This window comes from Musa acuminata, chromosome BXJ1-9, assembly GCF_036884655.1.
Source record: "Musa acuminata AAA Group cultivar baxijiao chromosome BXJ1-9, Cavendish_Baxijiao_AAA, whole genome shotgun sequence".
NCBI classification, from domain to species: domain Eukaryota; kingdom Viridiplantae; phylum Streptophyta; class Magnoliopsida; order Zingiberales; family Musaceae; genus Musa; species Musa acuminata.
Genome location: NC_088335.1, coordinates 247,947 through 275,416, shown reverse-complemented (window position 1 = coordinate 275,416; position 27,470 = coordinate 247,947). Strand labels below are relative to the sequence as shown.

Genomic DNA, 27,470 nt, shown 5'->3' with positions numbered 1-27,470 from the left:
ACACTAATACGAATACATCCAAATTATTTGTGTATATTATGCATTACCGTTGCATATTCAACATCGACGGTAGATAATGTAACATAATTTTATTTTTTTTTTAAATAAAAATCACGTGCATAACATAGAAACTACCTTCAACTATCATCCATCGTCGATTGCCAATGATGCAAGCACGATAACATACGAAGCCTCGTCAAACCTTGGCAGTCACCTTCGTCGCCCTCACGCCCTTTGCCATATGGGTATTGAGAGAGGAGATAGGGCAATCCGTATCATCCGGGGGAGGAAAATTAAACTCAGTCAAACTAATTACTTTCTAATTGATGTATCGCTCCTTAATTTTGGAGATTCAACTTAGGCAACCATTTAATGTCATGAGACGGGAAGAAGACTATGTTGCAGATATGCCAAACTAGTGTCCCTTGTCCTCCTTTAGTATCTCCTAGTTGCAGATATGCCATCTTACACTAATCAGTCATTAAACATTAAGTCAAACTAGGTTTAAATAAACTATCTTACACTAATCATACATATATGTATATATATGTATGTATATATACATGTATATATACATATATATGTATATATATATATATGCATATAAATGTATATGTATATATATACATATGTATATATATACATATATATATAATCCATTTTATTTACAAAACGGGATGAAGGTTGGTTCGAATCCCCGCCGGCCCGTCATCTCCACGACTTGCCGTAACGGTTCTGAGCGACAAGCGTTATGCCGTTATATATAGTCTTCTAAAACTCCGGTACACAGAGAGATCCAATTCAGATCGAGGGAGGAAAAGAATAAGGCGAGCTGAGCTGGTATTGTTTATTAATTAGGATGTTTATCGCAATCCGCGTCAAGGAAAACACGGCGACCGGCGACCAATTCGTCCAAAGTAGCTTCATTTCCTTCCTTGTTTTGTTTTGATTTCCATCCTCTCTTGTTATTTTCCTTGTTGTGGATTTTGGCACCGATTGCCTCTTCCCCTACTCCGATCCAATCCCCTCCTTCCTTCTTCTCCCAAGCCAAAGATTAGATTAAAACGTGAGGGACTTAATTCGCATTTGGTACGTGCATCCTCCAATTTCTTATATTTCTTGGTTTTTCTTTTTCTTCTTCTTGCAATTCTCGAACTATCGTGCTATTTTCCCTGTTTTCGAATCGCCGGATATTTGTCAATCTCTAAATGGATTCTCAGTTTTGGGCATATATATTGTCTCAAAATTCTAGCTTTTAATGCGTTTCAAACTATGCGTGAATGATGGTCTTTGTCAATCTAAATGTCCTTGATTTCGATGCAGTTTAGGTTAAGATCTGTGAATTTTAAAACGCAGACCTGGTATGTCTAATTTTATATCCTCTCGTGGTGATAAAGATTTGATCTTGTTCGTTCTAGTTTTGTCGATTTTGTTTCGGTGTATCCGGATGAATTGATCGATTCCAGCAGTTTATAGTTAGTCAACATTTCCTTGAGTTTGTTTCCTGTTCACCAAATTCTTCTTCTTCTAAATCTTTGAACATGTATGACACAGTTGTAATGGTAACAGACTTGGATTGCACGATGTCGAACCCACAAGGTCCACCCAACTTTGGAAACTTGCAGTCTGGTGGATGGCATTCCTTCCTTCCTCCAAAATGTCCCATTTTTACTACATCAACATCTGCAGATTTTGTAGGTACTAAAGAAAATTCAATATCTAGGGAGGGGTTAAGAACGCACCAGCGTACTGCATCTGAGAGTTTTCTTCTTGAGGAGCAGCCCTCTTGGCTTGATGACCTTCTTAATGAGTCTGAGATGCCTGTGCGGAAAGGATCTCATCGGCGGTCATCTAGTGACTCTTTTGCATACCTGGACACATCTAGTATTTCATGGAATGGAGACAGTTTAGCCCAGGATGACCACAAGCATCGTACTTCAGCAGCAGTGCCTTCATGGGGACCTCAGGAATTTGATTACCTCAAAGACATGCAGCTTGCATCTTATTATAATGATGCAAATTCAACAGGAGGAACTCGAAGTAGAGGCTTAGAGTTTAGCAAGAAAATGGCTACCTATCCAAGCAACAGTCTTCCATCAGCAAAGGACAAGCTTGTACTTCCAGGTTCATCTTCTGCTACAAAGAAGTCTGATGCTTTATCATCTACTCTCATGGAAGGCCAAGTCAAAGAGGAATGTAGTCAAGATCAGGTAGGCTCTTCTGATACCAAGGAAGGCCCTCAGGCTAAGCACAGTCAATCTGAGATGGAAGCAAGGCGAGCTAAACAGTTGAGTTATGATCCTTATATTTCTCATGCTTATGATATATTTATTTTAAAAAAGCATTCATGCTCTTGCCAATTTCTGTTAGTTCAGAAGAAAATTACTGCCATTAAAATAATATAGAAAAATAAAAGAACACCTGAATTGATTAAGATGTCATCTACAGGTCCCCAATAAGGTGTTTCTGCATAATATGACATCAGACTTATCATTAATTTGTCCTAATATGGATTGTAAAGCTTCATAATTACAATTTTTCCATTAATAAATTGTTTTACATTCATCAAGGATTTAAATACCAATCTGACCAGAACCTATCAACCAGTTATTACCGGTCTATTGAATTCCATCATTTAAAATTATGGTTCGATATTGATACATATATGGTGCAGTGTAGTCAAAGCTGATAAGCACTGAAAGTCACCAAGGTACCAAAAAGCCCAAGGTGCTAGGCGCTTGCTCAAGTGAAGCGAGGAGCTCAATAATATTAAATTTTAAAAAATTATGTATGATTAAGGAGAGGAGCTATCAAGGGGGAGGGAGGGGTACTGTCGGGGTTTAGGGAGGCTTGGCAAGCGATGACGATGAAGGAGAAGGTGACAATAGCATGAGGGGAGCTATTGAGGAGGAGGGTGAGAGAGGGGGGCCATCAAGAAGGCTCAGTGGAGGATGACAGTGGCGGAGGGGAGGAGAAAAATGGAGACCAATAATATGTGGAAAAGAGGGAGAGTGTTACCATGAGAAAGACGAGACTAGAGGGTTGTTTTATGCATAGAAGTTGCTTGCTAGTCATCATAGGGCCACTTTTGTTAGGGTAATTAGTGTAATTTTGTAAAGCACTAATTTTAATTAGGGTAATTTTGTAATTTAATATAATGAGAGGAACCTAGGGTTGGCCGGTAGGGTTAGCCCCCCCTCCTTGAATTCACAACCACTAGCCTCTCCTTTTTTATCATGATAAAGATCATGACTAGAGGAGAGGATGACATCCAATATTAATTTTGTGTTAAGATATCCAATATGGTTAATTATTAATTTATATGTTATGACATCCAATATAATTAATTATTAATTTTCCATGTACAAATATATCAAGTTATGACTTAGTGTCTAGAAACTTGATGTTGTTATGGTATTGAATTTTTACAAAGCATACATTTAACATCATACATTTAGTATGTTGTTTGAATACGATGAATCTTATTTTTTTTTTAAATAATTTTATTTTATTTGACATGTGATATAATGAATGTTTATATAGCTTATATTATGAGGTTCACTATAGTTAAAGGTTTGCGATTTCGATTCATACTGCCCGTATTGGGCGGTACGTATCGGTTCACGTACCGCCCGCTATCGGGTGATCCGCTCGATATAGCAGCTTAATTGCAGCCTGGCTACAGCGAGGATGAGGGAGAAGTGTCGAAGAAGGAAGAAGAAAGAGAGGGCATTCGAAGAAGAGGGAGAAGAAGAGGGAGAATCGAGAGAACCTCGGTACAAACTTGTTTTCATGCCCTTTCTCGATCCTGATCTGGCGCCGCCCTCCCTCGACGATCCCGATCCAGGAGGTAACGGCGAAGAGAGTCGTAAAGAGGAGGATATGAAGGCGTGGGGATTAGGGAAGGCAACGACTAGAGCAGCGGAAGAGGCAGTCTCCTTCAGCGCCTAGTCTGCGACTCTGCGGCCTTCGCCGCGTTCTTTGCTGAAGGCCGGAGACGTCTGCGGCCTTTGACATCTTCGTCGCCTTTGTCAAATGCCATAGATGAGACAACGAGGAGAAGAGGAGGAGGCGATGTCGTCGAGGCTCCGTACGCCTTTTTTTTAATTATTTTTTTATATTATTTTTATATATTAATTATATATATATATATATATATATATACTGCTAAATACGACATATCGTACCATACTGAACAAAGCTTGATACATCGATACGGTACATAATTTCAAACCTTGGTTAAATGATTAATTATTTAGTTTTATATCATGTAATAAAAATCATGAACCATGATTTGTTGTTCTTATAAAGATGTATAATTGTGCATTTTTGACATATAATATATAATTAAATATTACATATTTGTTATATATCTAATTTCAAGTTAGGTTCTTGATAGGTTTCTTATTATAGGTTAATACCCCATTGAGGATTCAAGGCTGGTAAACCTTTGGACCTACAAAAGGATGATGTGTGAGGATAATTTAATATAATGAAAGGAGCCTAGGGTTAGGGTTAGTCCCACTCTTGTTATATTTACAATTACAATGCCAACCTCTCCTCCCTAATCATGCTAAAGAGCGCAGCCATCGAGGCGGAGAGGGATGACATTAAGGCATCATCTACAAGAGATAAATATAAAGATATGTATCCATAACTTTCATGGCCACTTTTCTTCATACCACTAATATTAATCATCTCATCCCTTGTAACTACCATTTTTATAGGTCTCCTAAGCAAATGTTTTTATCATCTTTATCTATTCTCTCTCTTTTTATTCTTTATTGAAGAAATATCAAATTGTTCATGAATAAAAATATTTCTTTTCCTATCTTTTTAAGTAACTCCATGCATCCACCTTAACATTCGTATCTCAACAACACACCTTTTATACATATTTTTTCTTAAATTTCTAATACTCAGATCCATAATGGGAACTGATTCATGCAAGGAACATACCTCATTAGCATATCCATGATGTTTAAATATTTGTTGATTCTGTAGCATCAGCATTTGACTTTTGTGCTCATGCTTATTCTGAAATTGAAAAGGATGTGTCAGCTCCCCTGAGAACTGATTCATGCACTTCAACTGGACATGCATTCTATCCCTATTTGAGTGGATCTTGTTTTATGTGGATGATATCATCTTAAATCACTAATTTATGGATTTATTTTCTAAATAAAATACTCTTGTTACATATACTTCTTCAGGTTTTATCAATATATGCTCTCATCAACCATCACTGACGATAATTATAGGAGTTGAACAATATGTAATTAATTTAGAAATATGTTGACTAATGTAATGTTATTATTTTTTAATAAACTATATAAATAAGGCTAAATTATTATGATTTGATCTATATATTCACTCTCTTTATCATAGGCAATTTGCTCAAAGATCTCGAGTACGCAAGCTTCAGTACATTGCTGAGCTGGAGAGAAATGTTCAGGCATTACAGGCAAGTTTTAAGCAGAAGCCTTTATATTTTTCGTAAGAAAATGTAGAATGTTTTAACAAGCATCTGATCCTTTTCTCATATATCACACTTTACAGGCAGAAGGACTGGAACTTTCAGCTCAACTGCAGTTTTTGGATCAGCAGAACCTTATACTGAACTTGGAGAACAAAGCCCTGAAGCAACAACTGGATTGCCTTGTACATGAGCATCTTGTGAAATGCCGTAAGTACTTAGATTAAGACACAAGAAAATCAGTATATTCTTGTCTTGCATATTTTTCCTTAGGGTTTCCTTGGGTAATATGTTCCTTTAGTTGTAAAGATGTATGCTGTCAAGTCAAGTAAATCATTATAGGCTTTGATCACCTGCTGAGATTAGAAACTTCCCAATAGAGCTGCTAGTGCCAAGTGAATTCCTATTGGTCAAGGTGGAAGATCAGAAACACCGACTTGATATGTAACTCATCAATGGCATTCAATACCACAGAATGTCCATGAATTAGACTAGGTAACACTCCTGACGTTAGATATGGACTTTCTTTTGATGAGTTAGGTATCAAGTCAGTCCATATTGAATGCTCGTTTTTCAATTCAACCCAAAATGTAAATGCTACTGACTTATGGAAAGGGATGAGATTTTCTAGAGGACTTTTGTTGGAGATGACTTCTTCTGATAAGAATTTTGTATGTGATGACATAATTTAATTTTGTGGAAGACTTTACTATAAACTAAAGCACTTCCAAAATGTTGATATTGGACCTGGCTTGTGAGCTATCAACAGTTGGTAACTTTTCATCTACCTGGTGATATTTTAGTTGCCACATTAGATGTGCTTGCGTCTGCTAACCTAGTATACTCAGTCATGCTTTTAAAATGAGTTGATTTACAAATATTTTTGAGGCAATATTTTACAAATTACTTAATATTATTGAACTGAGAGACTCTTAATTTAACTAGAATGTACAATGTGTTTGTTTGAAGACTCTTATTCTGATGAATTAATTAGCTCTGAATCCTTTGTAACCTAAATTTTGAAATTAAAGCATTAACATAAATTGAATAGCAACTATTAGCAAACTCTATATATCATGTATTGCTGGGAAAATTGACAATGAATTAGATAATGATGAGAGATGTACAGCACCACCCTCAAGACAATTTAATTTGACTAGGGCTACTCTTGCTGCTTCAGTGCTATTGTCCAAAAAGCAAAACCAGCTCTTGTTCTCTTGTTGTGGGAAACTAAAACTTATAAGCACTTCCTAAGTCGCCGCTAGTTACATTTACCGCAAAAAGTTTGTTATGAGAAATATTTGGATTTGCTCCACTCAAATCATTATGTGAAAATTCCTTATCTGTTCAGAACAGTCTCATACTAAATTCAAATTGTCTAATTTTGCTTTTGAATTTCACAGTTCAGCATGAGACATTGGGCCAAGAGGCTGCACGACTTCGAACTTTGTATCATCGTCAACAACAACAGCAGCAGCAGCAGCCACCTCCTACTCACAGACGCAGTAAAAGTAGGGACCTTGATTCTCAGTTTGCCAATCTCTCCTTAAAAGGAAATGAATCAAGTTCAGGTCCTGGTCAGCTCCACATTTGAAGCTACACTTCATTAGCTGTCTGACCATGGTTTAAGTTCCACCACAGAGCAAGCTGGATTTTGCCATCTTGTCTGAGTCAAATACTTTTGCAATATGATTTTAATTCTTTTAATAGGTTTATTATGCTCACCTGACGGTCATCCTCAGTTAATGTGTCTGCTGGGACTCGACAAGTCGGTGGTGTTAGGTTTTGCTTATAGCTATATTTTCCTATATAACAACAAGTCATTTGTTTACCTCTTTTCGCCCTATTTGGATCATATCTTGATCTCTTCTCAGTGAATGATGACCAAGAAGCTACAGTATGTGGCAAGTGACGAAAAATAAATTCACTTTTTGTTGTTCTTTGATGGTTGATAAAATCCTGTCTGATTCCTGAGCATGGAATTGGCTCAGTTGCTGTTCCAGATAATTTTGGGTTATCTCTTTAGTGCCTGCCTAGTTTCTTGGCACTGAGAAACATGTAGAAGGTATGATGATGATACAACCCTTGTATACCAAATGAAATTGAATCTGTCACTCTGCTTACTTAACAACTGGAACAATTATGGCTTCATCCTTTTTTTAGACAGAGTTTAAAGTCAATTTTCGTCTGTTTTTGTCACGTGGATTCCAGCAGACGAGAAGAACAATTGTCATAATTTCCTCTGTTCATTAATCTCAATGCTCCGTTGCATTGAGAAAATAGCATTATAGAAGCTGGATTTATGAAGGACTTTTAGGGAAGGTTATGTTGGCTGTTGAAGTCTATTTTACGTCAGAAAATATTTGTGTGGGATGAAAATGAAGATGAGCTACAGACTAGTCTCATATCATTGATGATTGAAAGACTTTGCTAATATAGGTTGTGTTTGTCTCGTTAAGTATTTGAATTGTGATGCTATCTCATTTAGTTCTTGTTCATTTTTCATTATATGGAGAAGGAAAGAAGGAGCCATTGAAGTATAAGCTGTTCATTTTTCATGATCGGGAGAAGGAAAGGAGGAGCCATTGAAGTAGAAGCGGTTCATTTTTCATAACATGGAGAAGGGAGTAGAAGCTGTTCATTTTTCGTGATCTGGAGAAGGAAAGGAAGTAGAAGTTGTTCATTTTTCATAATATGGAGAAGGGAGTAGATGCTGTTCATTTTTCATGATCTGGAGAAGGAAAGGAAGTAGAAGCTGTTCATTTTTCATAATATGGAGAAGGGAGTAGAAGCTGTTCATTTTTCATGATATGGAGAAGGAAAGGAAGTAGAAGCTGTTCATTTTTCATGATCTTGAGAAGGAAAGAAAGTAGTAGCTGTTCATTTTTCATGATCTGGAGAAGGAAAGGAAGTAGAAACTGTTCATTTTTCATGATATGGAGAAGGAAAGGAAATAGAAACTGTTCATTTTTCATGATCTAGTGAAGGAAAGGAGGAGCCATTGAAGTAGAAGCCCAATAGATATGTCGAGTGGGTAGAATATTTGGATGAATATTTAATAACTTTATATTTTTTAGATTAAATTTAATTTCTTAATCAATTAATAAACAATTTTTACGATTTACAATTTATTGATCAACTGTTTAGTCGTTTAGAAGAAATTCTATTTTAATTTATTTGAACTTTATCAATAATGAAACTTCTAAATAATACTCTAAATTCAATAACAATGTAAATTTAATATTTTAAAATTATCATTTATTGAAAAAAAAAAAGTACTGAAGTAAACCATAACAATGCTACAAAATCAAGTTTGTACTAATATGTGCTTCAAATATAGTATTTAATATTCTAAATCAAGAGTTACATTTGGTCTAAAGTTAAGCAAAATTAAATTAGTGCTCTTTTGATTAACCGGCCAAATTTTCTAGAGCTAAAGTTATTAAATTAGCATAAAAATCAAATAAAACAACTCATCTATATAATATAATAAAATATTTTTGAATTATGTATTTATTTCTCAAACCTAAACAGTCTATCTTTTAACAATAACTATTACTATAATAATAATAATAATAATAATAATAATAATAATAATAATAATAATAATAATAATACTACTACTACTAATAATAATATATTAAAAGATGAAAAGGTCTACCACCGAAGGCGATAACATAGTCTCAAAGAATAAAAGCGTTACCACCGAAGGCGAACCCAAATTGGAAGTTTCCTTCCGCCATGGCTCTTCTCACCTATTCCTCCACCATTCCCTTCTCCTCCTCGTCTTCGCCTAGTTCCCTCTCATCTCGACGCTTTCCCGCGACGCCCTTCCGAACTCATGTCTCGGGACCTCTCAATCCCTGGCGGTTCCGGTCCCGCCTTCCCCGCCCTCACGCCCCTACGCGGGCGAAGGCGACGCTTACCGTCGACTCCCCGGCCACGGGCGATGCCTCCTCCAGGAACGGTCCCCCGAGGGTCCTACTGGAGGTGAAGGATTTGAAGGCCGTCATCAAGGAGTCCGGGCAGGAGATCTTGCGGGGTGTCAATCTAACCATCCACGGGGGCGAGGTTGGTCGTTCTCCCTTTCTACCTCGTCATCCTCCGATTTGTCTTCTTGTTTGGGTTTTAGTTTATTGACTGAAGGAATTTCTAGTCAGGTTCACGCGATTATGGGGAAGAATGGATCCGGAAAGAGCACGTTTTCAAAGGTGACCCTGATGTCTCTCACAACTTTTGTTGTTGTTCTCGTATAAATTGTTTATATCATATAGAAATATCTTGATTTAGCCAATGTATTGTTTAATGAGGTCATTCTGAAGTAGAGTAGGATTCTTTTCATACTAAAATTTTGGATTCCTAGACACGGAACTTTGAGCTTATCTAGGTAACTAGATCAATCAAACTTGTACTATTTACATCTTATTGCTGTTATTGTTGTTGTTTTATCTGTAGCTAGTGATAAGGATTAAACAAGTGTCAAAATCTTCAAAAGCAGTAACATGAGTTGATGTAAGTTATGTTGAGGACAAGGTTCTTAATCTCGTACTATACCAGTGTACCGAGCTTTGCTCGATATGGTATGGTACAATAGTGTACCGAGTGGTACGTCAGGGCGTACCGAGTGATACACCTGAAAGAGGCATAAAACCCTTAGAAAATATTTGAAAAATAGAAAAAAAGGTTAGGATAGAGTTTTTAAGTTAGAAATAAATATACATTTAGTATAGGTTTAACAAAACTAATGTAAATTAAGTAAGAATAGTATCATATATATTTTTCGAGCTTTGAGGAATAGCCTTGTGCAAGATTCACAATTTCGATTCATTTCGAATCTTAATTCCTCTTAATCCTCCCAAATTAGCCTTCTAAATTTGATTTAATTCATAAATCGTTACTTTGTTGAGTTTAAGAGAGAGAAAATGTGAGAATAAGAGATAGAATGTGAGAAAAAATGAAAAAGTTTAAGAGAGTATGGGAGTGAAATATATTGAAATAGGGGGGAGGAAAGGGTTTAAAAACTCTTGAGGAGGCCTCAAATGGTCAAATTGACCGTTGGAGGACTGTTACCATTCGATAACGGTCGAAATTTTGATCGCTACCGCCCAGTATGGCCATGTATCGCCTGATACGGGGCCAGATGACTGATATCGCCCAATAGCGAGCGGTCCACGTGTCGGTCTGCTGGTGGACCGGTATATACCGCCCATACCGGGTGGTAAGGTATGGTATTGCAAACCCTTGTTGAGGATCGATGTAGCAGTTAATATAAAATCTCTTCTAAATTAAGCTGGATGTTAGTTTGTGCTGTGAGCACTAGTTTATTTTCCATAACTGCAAAATACAGTAAGCAATGACTATTGACTTTGATTGCTTGGTTTTGTTTTTTTTACTATTCTCCTATATTCAGGACATAGAAAACAAGACATTTTATTAATAAAAATCATTGTGCCCCACTTTTTTCTTTGTGGAATAAGTGCTCCTTGAATTTGCTTTGTTAAGTCTGCTGCATGAGAAATGATTCTACACTTATGTCAAGCAGATTGGCTATACTTAGGACATAGAAATGATTCTACAGTACATGAGCAGATTGGCTAGCTGTGATCTTTATGTTGCCTTGTACTTTTCATGGTAATGGTTTGCTTATTGCAGGTTCTTGTTGGCCATCAAGATTATGATGTAACTGGAGGTAGTGTGCTTTTCAAAGACCAGAACTTGCTTGAAATGGAACCAGAAGAAAGGTCCCATGTTGGGCTTTTCATGAGTTTTCAGACCCCTGTGGAGATACCAGGTGTAAGCAACTTTGACTTTCTGCTCATGGCATTCAATGCTCGAAGAAAAAACCATGGGCTACCACCGGTAGAACCTCTCGAGGTGTGTGAATTTTGAACGTCTGTTCTTTGGGTTGTAAGCTATCATGCTGTTGATGTCCTTCTTGATCATTCTTTCCGTTTTGAAACACTGCATGCCATATCTTGTAGAGAACAGAGGGTAACAACTCTGATTGGCACACATCTTGATGCTTTGTGATTTTATTTCACAGCTATTATCTTAATTTGCAGCTTTCATCAGAGATAATATGCTTATTAATAGTTTTGCTTATTTGCTTGCAGAAAAATAGAAATTTCTCTTATATATTTTCACAAATAAATAGTTGACCAAAGAAGTTGTGCATTTCTATGTATTTGACAATGGCTGTCCAATGTATGTTGGTTGATATTTCAAATATTATTTTGGTTAAATTTTTTGAACAAACATATATGGAGATGCTTAGTCAATTTAGTAAGCTGGATAAAAGTGGTTTCAATGTCATTGTAGTTGAGCTCGATATCAGCCAGCTCAATCTTGCCAAAAACAGTGGGTTAATCAATTGAACCAAATGTTTAAGAAAATATTTGAAAGTAACCAATTAATGTAGAATAGGACTCTGGTTTTGTTCACTTACACTCGAAGTGTGAAAAGAAATATGTTCTAAGAATGCATCAATCATCAAGATCACACGTACTGTGCCATATTTCTTATGCAATATTAGAGTCATGCATTACATATCAATTTAAACTACAAATGGTGACCTGAATTTCTGATGAATTTTGATGCATTGTAGAAGTTATTTTCATTTCATGGTTCAGGTTCTCTTTTTCGACACAAATTCAAATTTTGTGATCCAGGGATTGTTCTGTCACCTCTTCCATTGAAGAGGTAAGGCATGCAATTGGGAGAAATGCTAATTCCATCTCCTATTGAATGGTTTAATGGTTCTTATAGAACATCAGTCAGTTTTTGATAACAACGTGATGGCTGTTTAGTTTTCTTTCTATGTCGAGATTATGAAACAGTTATATTGGTTCTGTTCAAGGACCATCGTACAAGATTGACCGTTGGTATCAGTCCCTAGGCAGATCAGTATGTATTGGTACCAATGTACCGAATGTCGATACATTGGTACATCCCCATGGTCCCAAAAAAAGCTGAATAAAAACCTGAAAATAAAAAACCCCTATTTTAGTGTGCTAATATAATGGTACTTTGATTGTATTTGAATTCAAATAAAGTGTATAAGGCATAAATAAATAGAAATTCTAGGTTGTGAGGATGAGATACTTAATTTATGATTCTTCGAGGAGCAACTTTATTGTATGATCTTTCATCGAAGGAAGTTGCTTCCATTGATCTTGAATCATCTACCAAGATACAAAGATACAAGTTGAGATGTTGGATTAAGTGTTGAAACTTTAGGATTTTAACAAAATAAACTATCGAGAATTTGAGATAATGTTTATATATACCTATACTTGCCTCTACTTAAAATGAACCATAGGATTCCTCCGTCGGTGGATCGGGATCCTTGATATTATGAATTTGTATATCAATATGGTAGGTTTATCGAATCCAATTTTGGGACTGTTTACACTACATATTGTATTGGTAAATTATGTTATTGATAATTTGATACAACGTCGTGGTAACAATCATTGCATCATCATTGACAACATGTGTCCGAGGAACCTTCTAAGGCAATCATGACTATGGCACATAGGATTGTGGAGGTTGGAGTGCATTGGGAGTTCAACCATCGCCACTAACCATTTACTCTATATTGTAAAAATGATTAGACTCGAAAAAATATCCATTGTCACTGTACCTCTGGTGGTGTAGGATCCTTGATGATATGAAGGGTATGAATACGCCGAGCTCTTATCGGTGTCAACATTTGCTTAATATCGTCGATTGTCTTTCTCTATCCTTTTGACAATAAATGATGTGTGGATCCTCGAGCTCCATGATCTAAATCTTGGATGACATATGCAAAGTGTTATTCCTTCATCGATGCTTCATTCTGAGATTGAGTAGCCAAAACAATCAAATGGCTATTGTTGCCATCATCGGTCGAGGCATTACTTTTAATGTCACAACTGTCTTAATGGACCTCATGGAGTGCTTATTGTGAAGGAGGTGTCTCATCACCAAATTGAAAGTGTCTCGTCATCGAGCATAGACTGTTGCTCGTCATTCCTTTCCAACAGATTGATTGTTGCTGCCTACCTTTTCTCCTTCACATGCTGGGTAGATATCTATGATTGTTGGGTGCCATAGTCCCTCCTAGATTGACTCCTCGATGTGTGACCTTCATGTCCTAGCTAAGGGCAATCTTTCTCTTGCTGGGGATGTTCCTATTTTATGGCTATAATGAAGAAATGAGATGGATATGGGGTCTCCTGCTTGTTCTGCCTATTATTTGCTGCTTCGATCCATTCCAATATTGATTGAAAATCTTTGTTGTAGAACTGGAGGTCAAAAGGATCAATCTCTGGCTTTTATGGTTTCTTATTGAGTTTGACACATTATATCATGCATGTTGTAGTGCAAATATACAAGCTTGTTTATATGATAGTCCGTTGTTGATCATAGTGTGAATCAAATCAAATGTTTGACCAATTATGCTCGATGATGACGTTTGTGAAAGCACAATGATTGGGTGTGGATCCTCCAAATTGTAGTTATCACTCGGTTGCAAATAAATATAATTCTTAGACAAACAAATCATTAAAGACCATTCGATTCATAATCGATGAAAATGTGTATTACTATATTGACACTATAGCATTAACTGCCTTATCGCTTTTTGGTAGGAGTCGATGCATGACATTCCTTTGAGTGTGCAATATATATGATCTAGTGGCAACACTATATTTATACTGAAACCCGAGATCTAGGTAATATGTTGCAGTGTTTTTAATAGGTGCTCGGGCATTCGCCTAAGCACATGGGCAAGGTGAGGCAAGACGAGGATTTGTCTCCAGAAGGAGAATCATGTGCAATGGATTGCACATGTTGAGGAGTACTTCAAAACGATAGCTCCATAAAGCTCAACGGACTAAACGAGCGGTGAGGAGTTGTCGTATGATCTCGTACGAGGTGATTTGTTGGTGGACTCATTGCAAGATCAAATGGGGGAGCGACCCTATATAACACCAAACATAGGCACACTTAGAGCCGATGTAGAGATCAGATTTAACGGAGAGTTGACCCATGGAATGATCGGCACGAGGGCCACCATTAACTCGATGCAAATCGACAAGTGGATCAACTTGGGTAGAACTTTGTGAAGTGCTCAAGCTATATGAAAGGAGTCGACATAGAAGACAAAACATAGAATGGATGTATGAAGCTTCCCTTGGATAGATATCAAAGACATGAACTCTTGTAGATACAAGAGCGAGATTATGTCGTTCCATGGGTCCCTCATTCTAGTAGAGCGGACTCATCTTGCAGGTGCCAAGGTCGAAGGAAGCTTCGAGGCACATGCACCTTATCTCGACGAAGCATTTGATGGAGGAATTAATGCGACTCAACTTACGAATATGAAGTTTGGGTCAAAATACCTTGGCACGGGGCAAGAGGACGCGGAGGTGGGTACTTTTAAAGAATATACTACAGTTCTACCATTCGAGTTGCAGTGAAGAAAGCAGTGCATAATGGAGATTATGTTAGAGGCAAGGGCCCAGAATCCAGACAATGACGCATTAATTTTAATGAAATTGATGAACTTCGAGAGCTGCTAGGTGATTGACTATCCTAGAGCTACACTTCGTCCGAGTGTAACCCGAGAGCAAGTGGACGAAGGTTGATTGCCAAAGGAGTGAACACAATCGAAGGTAGCGGAGGCCCTACGATATGCTGACAGAAGCCACATATAAAGAGATTACAGTCTGAGTTCATCCCATAAAGATCAAAATGCAATGGAGATGTCACCAAGAGACAACATGGTGCAACGGATCATGGTGGAACAGTTCGAAGCAATGTGACACACACAAGAAAAGTCCCATGACGGACTTAATCATACGGAGGTATGGTTGGGAGCTACTGGGAGCTCCATTTCAGTGAACAACGCGATGGTAAGAAGAGCTATGGAAATATAAATTGCATCTCTTGGTCGACACATGACAATGGTTTCCGTTAAGGGTTAAAACTAGGTTTCCATGGAAATATAAATAAGGCCACACCCCTAACAAGCCATGGTCCCCCAATGAGAGTCTTGTTCATCTTCTCTTCCGATTCCAAATAAACTATGTCTATAATGTTAATGGGAGAACACAAACCAGCAAACCTACTAGGAAGGCCCAATGAAGGAGTATGTGACATTAACTTCTCGTAAAAGCTTTGTTTCCATTATTGTCATGCTTCCGAGATCACCATAGTATCCAGATCTAACACCAGGTGTGAACTCATAAATTTTCCTCAGCTTGTTTTCCACAAATTGATCCACCCTCCAAGAGCCAGTCCCATGCGCCTTCTGAAATAGCCCAGCCCAGGAAATAGGACCCTTCATCAGGCTTTGGCCTGACCCTTTTGTATTTAAAGGAGCAAGAGCATTATCTAGCTTAGGAGCAGCCACCATCTCACCTGGAGAGCCCTCAGATGACTATGGGTAGGGAAGAGGAGCAAGGTTAGAGCCACTCTGTTCTCTAGGGTCGAAGGAATGGGGGGGGGAAGGTTCCAAGGGCACAGTTGTCAAAGGAGGTGAAGGAGTCATGACCCTTTCGTGTTTAATGGAGCAAGAGCATTATCTAGCTTAGGAGCAGCCACCATCTCACCTGGAGAGCCCTTGGAGGAATATGGTTGGGGAAGAGGAGCAAGGTTAGAGCCACTCTGTTCTCTAGGGGGGGAAGGTTGTCAAGAGCTGTCCTTTTGTGTCTCTCTTGTTATTCAATAGAAATAATATTATTTAACTGTCACAACTTCCATATTCAGATTGAGATCCTCCAACAAAGTTCAAAAAGCCTAGCCCAATCGATGAGTATCTTCCAGTATCTTACTAGTCCATGGCAAATGGACTGGGATAATTTGAAACTGTTCTTTTTTTTTTAATTTTTTAGATCTGGACAGTTGTTGATTGTCAAAAGTTACTTCTCCTCCTCGTCCTCTTCCCCTCTCCATCCCCTTTTCCTCCTCTCCTTCACCATCCTGCCTCTCTTTCTCTCTACTGACTGATATGTTGGTATACTGTGTCTCGCATGCGGGACATGTATGGGTATTGGACACCTCGTCCTCCACTATCAATAATTTTCACTTTGCCATTATCAGAACAAAAAGCAAGAGACAGTTGCTTGTTCCAGTGCCAAAGCAGAGTACACCAAGCCATGACACACTACTGGAATGATTGTATGGCTCCGTTGGTGACTTTCTGATTGCAGGCTTCATTTGAAGACCCCAACGCCATATATGACAGGATACATGATCACTGAAGGTTGTCCACCATCTTGCATTACTTTTATTGTGTACCTTTAATTTTGTTGTATTAGCTATGTATATCATAAAAAAGACTCCTTTATAGATAGATATCACTATTGCTTATATGATTTGGTTTTCTGCATTCTCTATGTTGTTTAACTCACCATTGGCTAAGAATGTCATTTATATTCTAACCTTGCAGTTCTACAGTTTGGTGACTCCTAAGGTCGCTTCTTTGAATATGAATCCAAAATTTCTTGACAGAAATGTAAATGAAGGCTTCAGTGGTGGTGAAAAGAAACGGAATGAAATCCTGCAACTTGCAGTATGTATTCCTACTTTTCTGATGTATGGCATATAAATCTATGAAAGCACCTGTCTACTTTACCCTTTTTAGGTTCTATTGGTTTTAAATACCAAAGGTTAAGTAAACACAGAATATGCTTGATAAAATTTCCAACAAGTCACAGTATTGGTTTGATAAGTCCATAATGAGGGACTGGCAGATTGTTGTCCCATTATAAATGATGATTTGTCTCTTTTTATTCTGGTGTCATGCTGATCTTCATAATCTTTTTATCATAATGAAGCTGCTGAATTCTTTAAAGCTTATCAAGAAAATTGAATTTCTTATGTCTTCAAACTTCTTTTTCTTTTGCACCAAAAGCTTGTGTTTTGACAAATCAGATACATGTGATAACAAAGAGGCTTATTCATGGAACCATTTTTTCAAGATTTTACTTGGCTAAAGATTTTGCTTAACAATTTTTTTCTGATTGTTATCTTTACTAGTATGCATACATTTAAAACAATGTAGAACCATGTAGTTTAACATTCATTGTTTCGCCTGGACTAGTATGAAATGGGCGGCACGTACCTATCTGAGCATTGATCGGTATGCGGACCTACCCCGCTCCGGTTCATCATATAAAAGTGCCGCCCCCACAATGCTCACTAGCATCGCCTTCATCTTCGTAGGGCTTGCGAGCATCACCTTCGATGCTACGATCGATGGTGACCTCTGCTTGCTACGACCTCACTGCACTCTCACGTCTCATGTAAGGTCTCTTCTCTTCCTCTTCCTCCCGCTTTCTTTCTCCTTCCTCCGCAATCCCTTCTGCTCTTTTTTTTCTTCCTCTTCAAAACACTGGTATTTACCAGTTTATCATGTGTTGGTCAATTGGTACAGACCAATACATGCTGTGTCGCCAATCGGCATGTTGGCTTGGACCGGTAAGGTGAACCTTTGTCTAAATTGCAAGTATTCTAATGCTGAATTGCTTCTCTTGCAAAGATTGTCCCAAGGCATCAATGTCTCCATAAATTTCTGAACAAGCTTTGTCATGAGCCATAAAATCATGGTTTGTTTTTTTTTTTTGTCATTTGATGGTCATTGACAATTTACTTGGATGTTTAGATTATTTCTAAAGTTCTCCTGATACTGTGCATGAAGCTTGTGTGGAAAACATGGCCTTCTTATCCCTTAACTAAGCCAACTTCTCTTGCTCCAAATAGATGGAGAAACAGATATCTTGTTTGAGTTCAAAATTAAATTCAGATTTGTAATCAACTTAAACTGGAATTGCAATGATCAGTATAGTTCAAAATTAGTACAGTATAGTTCAGAATTACTAAAACTGGAATAAACTAAAACATGGCCTTGTCCTTTTTACTTGTATAGTATAGTTCGGAATTAGTCATTAATTTTCAGTTTTACCATGATTTGAACTTCTTTACCTTTTAATTCCTTTGGGAATTTAAGATACATATTTATGAAAACACCTATAAAACATGAATTTGTATCACCACAAATAATTAAATATGAAGATTGTAGCATCACATATGACATCCAAAATAAGCATTTCATTGGTCACATATTATAATGCTCATGTCAAGGATGCCACTGTGAGGAATTCTAGGTGCAAAACACACCAAAATTAGAGAAGCACCATTGGAACTTTGGGGCTTTTGCAAATATTCCCTAAAAGTATGTGAGCTATTTTGATATAGCCCACTTACCCTTTGCATCCGTCTCCTATCAATAAATCGTTAAAGACTTGAATGATTTGAACAGGGCCTAGGTGACTAATTGAAAGACTGACATGGCCAAGATATTATTTTTTGTTTCTCTTTCTCCTTTTCTTTCTTTTTCTTTTTCTTTTTCTTTTCTCTCTCTGTTTCTTTCTCTTCTTATTGTCCTCATTTTTTTCCTCTTCCTTTTCCTCATGATGTTATGTTTTGATCACTTAAACCATATTTGGAAAAGACAATGGGAAACTAGAATGTAGTCCATTCTGAAATGATTTTTGCATTGGCAAATAAATGTGACATTTCTTGCTTATGTCGATATTCATTTTAGCTTTTCGTCTTCAGAAATATTCTCATTATCATCACTATCGTCTGATCTTTTTGTTTTTTCAGGTTCTTGAGGCAGATTTGGCTATTCTAGATGAAATTGATTCAGGGTTAGATGTCGATGCACTTCAAGATGTAGCAAAAGCAGTTAATGGGCTGTTAACACCGAATAATTCTGTCTTGATTATCACACATTATCAACGCCTTCTGGAGTGTATCAAACCGAGCTATGTTCATATAATGGTAGGAGCCTCATATCTCATAAGGATAACAGTCAAAGAGCTGCTTATATGCAGTCTATATCTTTTCTTTCAGTGATCCTATTCGATTTTTTGGTATTATTTATATCAGTATTCTTGTTAGTTATCCACATAATTACAAGAATTAGATTATTATGGTGTTTGCAGTGATTTAAAAAACGCTAGGTGCCAAAAGACGCTAAGGTCCAAAAACGTCCGAGGCGCTAGGCGCTCGCCCAAGCACTCGCTCGAGCGAAACGAGGCGCTAAAATATAAAAATATATAATATAATTATTTAAAATTTTAAATAAAAATATGCTATTAAATTAAGAAAATCTAAGATACAGTATATTAAATATATACTATTGTATACTGTTAACAGTGTACTGTATACTGTTAACAGTATACAGAAGGAGAAGAAGGAAGAGTGTAAGGGGGTGCTGATTGACAAAAGAGGAAGCGACAACGGCAGTGGCAGCGGGAGCAGGAGTGTAAGGAGACAGCGACAACGACAGCGGGAGCGACGAGCAGCGACAGCGGCAGCGGGAGCAGAAGCGGCGAGCAGCAGGAGGCGCGAGCGGCGACAGCTGCAACGGTTGCGAGCAGCGGGATCGGGAGCGGCAATGAGGGTTAGGGTTAGGTTGTCACTGATATCGGTTTTAGTTAGTTCGATTGAACCAACTAACCACCGAAGATCGGACCAGACCTAAAATCTTGGTTCGGTCGCCTGGTTTAACCCAGGCGCTCGCCCGAAGCGCCCAGTGCTTGGGCTCGGGCGAGCTCCTCTTTGAAGCGCGCCGCCTGGAAGTTTAGCGAGGCGCTCGGGCCTTGCCTCGCCTCGCCCAAGCGCCTTTTTAAATCGCTGGGTGTTTGTCGTCTAAATTCTGCTTGTCTGAGGCTTTCTACGTGATATGTCTGAGGTTTGTGATCTTATAGGTTATTATGGATTATATACTCTATTTGTGATGTTATAGTGCACATGATATGTGTGAGGCTTGCTACTTGTCTTAACCTATGTTAGTGATAATTTCACTTTCCTTCTTTAAAATTTTTTGGTAAATGTGTTTGTTTGCCAATTAAATATGAAATTTAACTAAATGAAGGTCATCAACAGGACGTAAACTACAAATATGAGACATTTACTATTGGACATGCTTTGTTTCTTTGGCTTTTTAGTTGTTTGAGACTTTTTGAGTTTTCATCTTACCACTGAATTGTCTTGGCATCAGTAGTGGTAGGCAGAACCAACAAAATGACATAGTATACTTGTGAAGTACCTAATTCACAGGACTCGATTCTCTTCTGGTCTTGGCCACTTCAAGATTGTATCTGGAACTTTGTGCATCATTTGTTTCTAAAGATTCCTGGTGTCTTTTTTGTGTTTTTCATGTTCAGGAGGATGGCATGATTGTAAGGACAGGTGATGTTTCACTAGCAGAACAGCTAGAGAGGGAGGGATACAGAGGCATCTCTATGTCATAATCGTAGAGCTGGTATGCAGATTGCTTAGTTTCAATCTATTCAGTCAGTATTTGTTCCCTTCTTTTTCTGAGCTTGGTTCATGAATGATTGTCGTGTCAGGTATATGATTCCAGAGGACACACATCGAAGCCGTGCCTGTTGAAGTGGTAGATTGCACATCCACATGCCTTGATGCATCATTTGAAATCACTACTTGCCCTCCTACTCCTGCCCCAGATTATCATTGCCATCCAATCCACTCAAAAGGAAGTTGGTTGCAATAGGTGTCGTCGTCACTTTTAACTCGGTTGTAGTCGGGTGGATGTTATCTGGCATATTACTGTAAATTTTCTTTAATTTGGAGGATCCAAATGGAGCTTGGACGTGTTGGAATTATTTATGCGGAAAAAAATAATTCTCATAAGACAACGAATAGTTCTCTATTAATGTTATGTGAATGATGAATTATTTCAGTCTTGTAATAATTATTATTTCAAAGGTAACATACATGTAAGTCATCCGTGTCAGTTTGCTTGGGTAATTATTGCATGATTTCCTTGTTTCGAGATGAGATAACTCTGCTTCTCATAAGACGTTGGTACACTCTACTCAAAACGTTATCATTTCTTTTCGTCGGAACGAGAGCACAAAGAGGAGCTATATGTTTCGGGTGTGTTACCTTTTGGGAAAAGTTGGATGCTAAAGGTAAGATAAAAGATGGCTCCGACCCTTTTTATCTGCTCCACATCTGATGTGTGAGTAGACATGTTTATCGTATCTAATTATGAATGAATAAAGTGAAAGAAAAAAAGAATTACGGGGACAAAATTTAGGATCATTTTGAAAGATTAAAGTTTTACCACAATGATTTGATCAGCGATCGTAATAGTGGGCAGTAAGTAATCAGACTAATTGTTCAACACTTTTTACAGATAATAAATATTTCACTGTCAGCATCTATTTGGTGGAACGAACGAATGCTTCGACAGGAGATGGAAACCCCCAAAGGCCACCCAGGTTTGAGATCAACGAGGGGGGGTCTTGCTCTTCTTTCGTTAGCTGCTCAATGATCTCCAAAACCTAACGTACTGTTTATTCTTTCAATATTGGACACATATTGCTGCTTCTTTTTTCTTAACAGATGCATTCTTCTGAGAATTTGGTGGTGAACTATTGAAGCTTCCATTTTGGCCAGAGTTGTTGATCAAGTGTTTCATGGAATTAGTGTTAATAAGCAGTGGATGGACCATGTCATGATATTGATTGTTTAATTTTGTCATATTGCATCTATGGGAAAAAGCAATAGCAGCATCGAGCCTCTCTTGTGCTCGATCTTCCTTCTTTCTTTTAAATTGACGCCACATTCTCATCATTTCAACTCAAAAGGAATGACAAGATTGTCATTTCTTTTCTAAAAATTTAAATTGTTTAAAAAAACTCAGGTTACTGCTTAGAGCCCAAAAAGAAAGATAAAATTACAACTCATTTATATCAGTATAATGTTGCACGTTATATCCCAAGCGGAATGCCTCTGACGAAAAAAACTACCTTCAACACGACTGAGTTTGACATTCAACGCGACTGACCTCGACGTCTTCGCTTTAGTAATTTCCTTCAAGTTTCTATTTTCTTTGTTCGCAGATCCAAGAGCAGCTCAACGGCTTGAACCTCGGTAGTGCCATATCTCGACATCCACTATTGGCAAAATACCATAGCAGAAGTCAAGGCGAATCTATTCCCCAACCCATGGTGGCTAAATTCAGACTCACCATGAAAGTTGTGCCTCCAATCACTATGTGACAATGGAACCTAAAGAAGAACACAGCCCCTAAACACACTCAACTTCTAGGCAACAAGAGGCTTCCCTCGTATATAAGCACCACAAGTAATATAGGTCCAAAGGGTAAGATGACGCATCACATCCTGTGTAAAGCACCTTAACAATAACAGGTGCCACCCGCCACAACATCATTCACCACCACTGATAAGGTATCATGGCAAGTCCAATCCATCGCTCCTACGCAGTCAAACCCCTTGGCGGATGTAGCTCCCGAGTAGTTCGCCTTGGCGTGAAGACCCGAGGAAGTCCCTGCACTCCCTAGACATGCACCTCGGCCTAAAGACCCGAGGCCAATGTCTAGGATGAGTCCTTGCGCTCCTAGTCATGCACTTGGTTTGAAGACCTGAGAGTGACACATTGGATGAGTAAGAGTTAAAAAGGACTCGCTCCTGAGCTATACACCTCGGTGTGAAGCCTCGAGGGTTGCACCTAAGACGAGTCCCTGTGCTCCTTAGACGTGCATCTTGACCTAAAGACTTGAGGCTAGCACCTAGGATGGGTCCTTGTGCTCCCTAGCTATGTACTTGGTTTGAAGACCCGAGAGTGACACCTCAAACGAGTAAGAGTTAAAAAGAACTCGCTCCCGAGCCATATACCTCGGTGTGGAGCCCCGAGGGTTGCACCTAGGATGAGTCCCTGCACTCCCAAGATGTGCACCTCTGCCTGAAGATCTAAAGCCAGCACTTAGGATGAGTCCCTATGCTCCCTAGCCATGCACTCAGTTTGAAGACCCGAGAGTGACATCTCGGATGAATAAGGGTTAAAAGGGACTTGCTCCCGAGCTATGCACCTCAGTGTGAAGCCACAAGGGCTGCACCTAGGATGAGTTCCTATGCTCCCTAGACGTACACCTTAGCATGAAGACTCGAAGCCAACACCGATGAGTCCCTACACTCCCTAACCGTGCACTCGGTTTAAAGACCCGAGAGCGACACCTCAAATGAATAAGAGTTAAAAAGAACTTGCTCCCGAGCCATACACCTCGACGTGAAGACCCAAGGAATGCACCTAAACCGATCTTACACGCTGTGCACTCGACATAAAGACCCTAACACCATACCTCAATCGAACCAATGCAACACCATAGCTAGCAGACTTCCATTAGAACACGTGCCCAACAGAAGTGCACCCTCCGGAATAAGGCCCCCGAAGGATGCCCTTTCGAAGGAGGGCAAATGATAAGGATGATTTTGCCTTATGCTAACTTATCTACCACCGAGGTCGACACCCAAGCAGGGCTCGAAGTCACCAGTCCCAAAAGGATACCGAAGTGCATCCTGATATGCACCGCATCAATGACTAGTGTAACTACCCTACCTTACTAAAATCATAGAATGATCAGGCAGTTCACCTAATCTTATCTCGAATCAATCAGTAAGAAGGCCTAGGGATCAAGCATAAAAAGAAACCCATTAGCTCATGTTGGAAGGGAGGGCGATAACTCTCTATACACTAACTCAATCTTATATTTTATACTATTGTCTTCTTCCCTTTGTTGACTTAAGCATCGGAAGAGCCCTGTCGAGCAACCACCGATGCTAACCTATCATGCAGAATCGCTAGTGGTCAGGAGCTGACCCCGTTATTAGGACATGACTACGTAACCACGAGACGGACCATCTCTCGAGGACGCTCGAACGACTCGTCTTAGAGAGCGAACCTTGCAACAAGGAAGATCCCAGACCACCTACTCAATCACCCTGAACCGGGTTCTCATCGACATGATAATTTCCAACCAGACTGCCTATGCGGTTTCATCTTACTAAGTCTCTCACATTAGATAGAAAAAAGCACTTGGATGAGCTTGCACATTTGGTAGTGGATAAATCGTATCGACTGATTGGTCGATGGTACTTATGACACTATCATCATTTAAATCTGTTTTCTTTTTTACTCACTCCTCTTATTTAAAAACCTTGATTATGATACCATGTTAAAAATTTATTAACGATGAATGAGCTAAATTAATTAGACTTAACATATATTAGGTATTTTTAATTAAATTATTTTTTATTTAGTTTAAAATTTTAATCCAATCCACAAACTTAAGTTATTGGATTATGGATAAGCTAGGATATAATGAGATAAATTAATCAGAATTAATATATATTAAATATTTTTAATTAAACTATTTTTTTTATTTAGTTTAATTTTTTGATTCAATCCGAAAACTTAAAGTTATTAGATTATAGACTAAGCTCGGATATAATTCATTCTATTTCCTTCATATTTATTAATATAAAATTATTTTTTAATTTCTTTTCACATATAAATATTTGCTAATGGAAAGAGCTTCTTGAAAAGAAATATTTCTTTTCACTTGGGAACAGTTTGCTGTGTCAGAATATAATGAATGCTTCTTCCGACTTAAAACTGCCTCGACGCCACTCTAAATGGTTCGAAGCAAATTATAAGAAGAATAAAAAGTATCGAATAGAAGTAAATAATTTGCAACAAGAAGTAGAAAAAGATGCACCAAAGGAAAGGATTAATGGAGCGCTCGTCCGTCTGTTTTAGACTTGCCAAGCTACTGCTATTGTCAAACAGAATCATACCATACCTAATTGGTAGCAAGTATTTTCGAAGAGACTCATGTCTGCACGAGATCCATGCTTCATTTTTGTTTATCAAGCATCTTTGCCTGAAAAGCACTTTCGTTTAGTTGTGTTTGGAAGTGGATACGCTGTAGTAAAGACATGTAATGCTTTATTGCAGACTTTGCAGGTACAAAATACACTAGTAATTAAAAACGCCGAGTCATCCATCCACAGCGAGTGAAGTAACATGAATGATAGTGAAAGAGAAGAAGAAGAAGAAGAAGAAGAAGAAGATGGACTAGTTGTGTTGTGGAGGAGGAGGGAAGGTTGTTTATCGTCTGAGACGGCATGGCGAGAGGGGGAGTACGGGGAGGTTGTCGCAGTTGCAGATCTCGATCATGTTTCCATCTGGGTCGTGGAAGAAGAGCTGGTCCACCTGAATGCCTTCCTCCTCCACCTTGGCGGTCACGTACTCCACGCCCATCTTCTTCAGCTTCAGCATCAAGAGCTTCATGTTGGAGCACTGGAAGGAGATGTGGTTGTCCTTGGGGTTGATCACTCCCTTTCTCTTGGGGAGGTTCTCCTCCGATGTGTTGCACTGCAGCAAATGAATGCCAATTCCGTAGTTGAACAACCTGAGAAGAAAAAGAAGAAGAAGAAGAAGAAGCGTCCAGTTAGTTTCACTGATCTCAGCATGCGGCTCCTGAATCCATTTGCTCTTCTAGAGATGGGTAATCTATAACAAGTTGTTGTAATTATGCTTACCAAGCGCCTTTGAAGCTGAAGGAAGAAGGCCTCTTGATGCTGACAAAGCCGAGCACCTCCTGGTAGAACTTCACCGACTGGCTTACCGATCGGCACATGAATGACACATGGTTCAGCGACATCAATGGCGGCATCGACGACATTGCCTCCTCTTGGACCATCTCCACACCCATCGATCGATCTCCTTGTCTCACCACGTATATCTATCTCGAGACTCAAGAGTTCACAAGTGACAAGGCGATGTGGAGATTTGGATTTCTTATATAGAGGTGAAACTGAACTCTCTCCTCCTGCGCTGTTCTCTCGTGCGTGCATCACTTGGTTCTTTCAAACGCGGTACTTGTATCTATGTATCTATGATTTCGCACCTTTTGGCGCTTGCATGCGAAGACCACGTTTAGCTCGTGGCTGACTACGGACAAGCAGGTGTGACATTATTTCCTAATATCTCCCTGTCCGCATTATTTATTCATATATGTGTGTGTGTGTTAGACGCTGTGAAATGGAGACACCACCTTTCACCTCCGGTAGCAGCTTCCCAGCGTTTTCTGGATGGGCATGTCGAGAAGACCAAGTACGTGGAACGATTTGATAATGAAACGGTACGTGGTCCACCACATTAATCTCCTCTCCTTCCGGTTGTCGAGTTGGAAGGTTGGTGGATGCTGCTACTGCTCATGCGGATGGATATCTCTTTGAGCATGAAATAACACTAGTGAAGGTCTTCCGACGAACGTGCAAGTCCTTGCGGACCAGACGACTCTTTCCTCGCTTATTTCTGTGTTCTGATTACTACTACTACTATATGCTCACTCACTTGTGTTGGATGGACGGAGTATCGATGAGTGAGGATTTCATAACCCTGGCGTCGACGTTGATCGGAATTCTGATTTTATTATTGGGAGACCACTATTTTGATTTTATTTTATTTTATTTTTCCATCAAACTCATTATTGCTTCTTCTTTTTTCAGTTTATGTGCGTGCTCTAAAAAAGATAGATAGATACTTCATAATTTTGATATTTACAAAAAGAAATATATTTTTTCAAATTATAAAAAACATCAAAACCACGTGTTCTATGCCTCAATTATTTTTGTGTTTGCTTCCATAAAAGTCCAAAAGTGTCCCTTTTTATTATTGTTTTTTTATACTAAAGCTATGAAAACTGCGTGTTGGATGACATTCGAGTCACCAACATATCAACGGTTCGTAGTAACCAGAAGAAACGCTAACACAATCTATAATTTATTTGAGTTATAAATCATATATATATATATATTATGTAATGTAATCTGTTATTTAATTTCTCATCGATGTGACACGAATTCTATTCTCTTTTATTTCCAACTCACTCAGAAATATTTTCTCACGTAGGATTGATCATATTCGATTATCATAATATGAATGGAAACGACTTGTGTTATCGAGCAAAACGTCAAGTCATAAAATAAATTCCATGTATTTTATATTCTCAGTGACATGCGCATGGGACTTTTTTACTTGTTAATGTTCACGACAAGCCAGGAAGGTCTTCTGCCTTCAGTAATCTTTTAAAACAACAAAG

The 27,470-nt window shown here is 38.5% G+C and overlaps 3 protein-coding genes across 6 annotated transcripts; 2 read left to right on the top strand and 1 right to left on the bottom strand.

Moving 5' to 3' along the window:
• Nucleotides 1–777: 777 nt before the first annotated feature.
• Nucleotides 778–7,416, top strand: LOC135585640 (uncharacterized protein At4g06598-like). Of its 4 annotated transcripts, none has more exons than XM_065081566.1 (5): nucleotides 778–917; nucleotides 1,555–2,287; nucleotides 5,389–5,468; nucleotides 5,564–5,686; nucleotides 6,880–7,416. In XM_065081566.1, the coding sequence occupies exons 1-5, from the start codon at nucleotides 860–862 to the stop codon at nucleotides 7,068–7,070; spliced, it is 1,185 nt and encodes a 394-aa protein (XP_064937638.1). In that variant the 5' UTR covers nucleotides 778–859; the 3' UTR covers nucleotides 7,071–7,416. The 4 variants fall into 4 exon arrangements, with proteins under 4 accessions (XP_064937638.1, XP_064937639.1, XP_064937641.1 ...); XM_065081567.1 differs by having other exon boundaries at nucleotides 801–917; nucleotides 1,570–2,287; XM_065081569.1 differs by having other exon boundaries at nucleotides 806–1,089; nucleotides 1,570–2,287.
• A 1,736-nt stretch (nucleotides 7,417–9,152) lies between these two features.
• LOC103996561 (ABC transporter I family member 6, chloroplastic) lies at nucleotides 9,153–21,277 on the top strand. Its single transcript, XM_009417479.3, has 7 exons — nucleotides 9,153–9,547; nucleotides 9,637–9,687; nucleotides 11,129–11,350; nucleotides 16,911–17,033; nucleotides 19,130–19,306; nucleotides 20,698–20,795; nucleotides 20,884–21,277. Exons 1-6 carry the CDS (start codon nucleotides 9,218–9,220, stop codon nucleotides 20,782–20,784), a joined length of 990 nt encoding a protein of 329 aa, XP_009415754.1. The 5' UTR covers nucleotides 9,153–9,217; the 3' UTR covers nucleotides 20,785–20,795; nucleotides 20,884–21,277.
• Nucleotides 21,278–25,289: 4,012 nt separating this feature from the next.
• On the bottom strand, nucleotides 25,290–26,180 carry LOC135594173 (glyoxylase I 4-like). The gene is made up of 2 exons (XM_065084586.1): nucleotides 25,906–26,180; nucleotides 25,290–25,775 (listed from the first exon to the last, which is right to left on the bottom strand). The coding sequence occupies exons 1-2, from the start codon at nucleotides 26,076–26,078 to the stop codon at nucleotides 25,472–25,474; spliced, it is 477 nt and encodes a 158-aa protein (XP_064940658.1). The 5' UTR covers nucleotides 26,079–26,180; the 3' UTR covers nucleotides 25,290–25,471.
• Nucleotides 26,181–27,470: the final 1,290 nt, after the last annotated feature.

What these genes read in the sequence shown, in the direction of transcription:
- LOC135585640 (XM_065081566.1), top strand. Translation starts at nt 860, where the DNA reads ATGTTTATCGCAATCCGCGTCAAGGAAAACACGGCGACCGGCGACCAA. An exon ending in GAAGCAAGGCGAGCTAAACA is followed by an intron (nt 2,288 to 5,388) that starts GTTGAGTTATGA and finishes TCTTTATCATAG; the next exon opens with GCAATTTGCTCAAAGATCTC. An exon ending in TGAGCATCTTGTGAAATGCC is followed by an intron (nt 5,687 to 6,879) that starts GTAAGTACTTAG and finishes TGAATTTCACAG; the next exon opens with TTCAGCATGAGACATTGGGC.
- LOC103996561 (XM_009417479.3), top strand. Translation starts at nt 9,218, where the DNA reads ATGGCTCTTCTCACCTATTCCTCCACCATTCCCTTCTCCTCCTCGTCT. An exon ending in GAAAGAGCACGTTTTCAAAG is followed by an intron (nt 9,688 to 11,128) that starts GTGACCCTGATG and finishes TGCTTATTGCAG; the next exon opens with GTTCTTGTTGGCCATCAAGA. An exon ending in ATGAAATCCTGCAACTTGCA is followed by an intron (nt 17,034 to 19,129) that starts GTATGTATTCCT and finishes TTGTTTTTTCAG; the next exon opens with GTTCTTGAGGCAGATTTGGC.
- LOC135594173 (XM_065084586.1), bottom strand. Translation starts at nt 26,078, where the DNA reads ATGGGTGTGGAGATGGTCCAAGAGGAGGCAATGTCGTCGATGCCGCCA. An exon ending in TTCAGCTTCAAAGGCGCTTG is followed by an intron (nt 25,776 to 25,905) that starts GTAAGCATAATT and finishes TTTTCTTCTCAG; the next exon opens with GTTGTTCAACTACGGAATTG.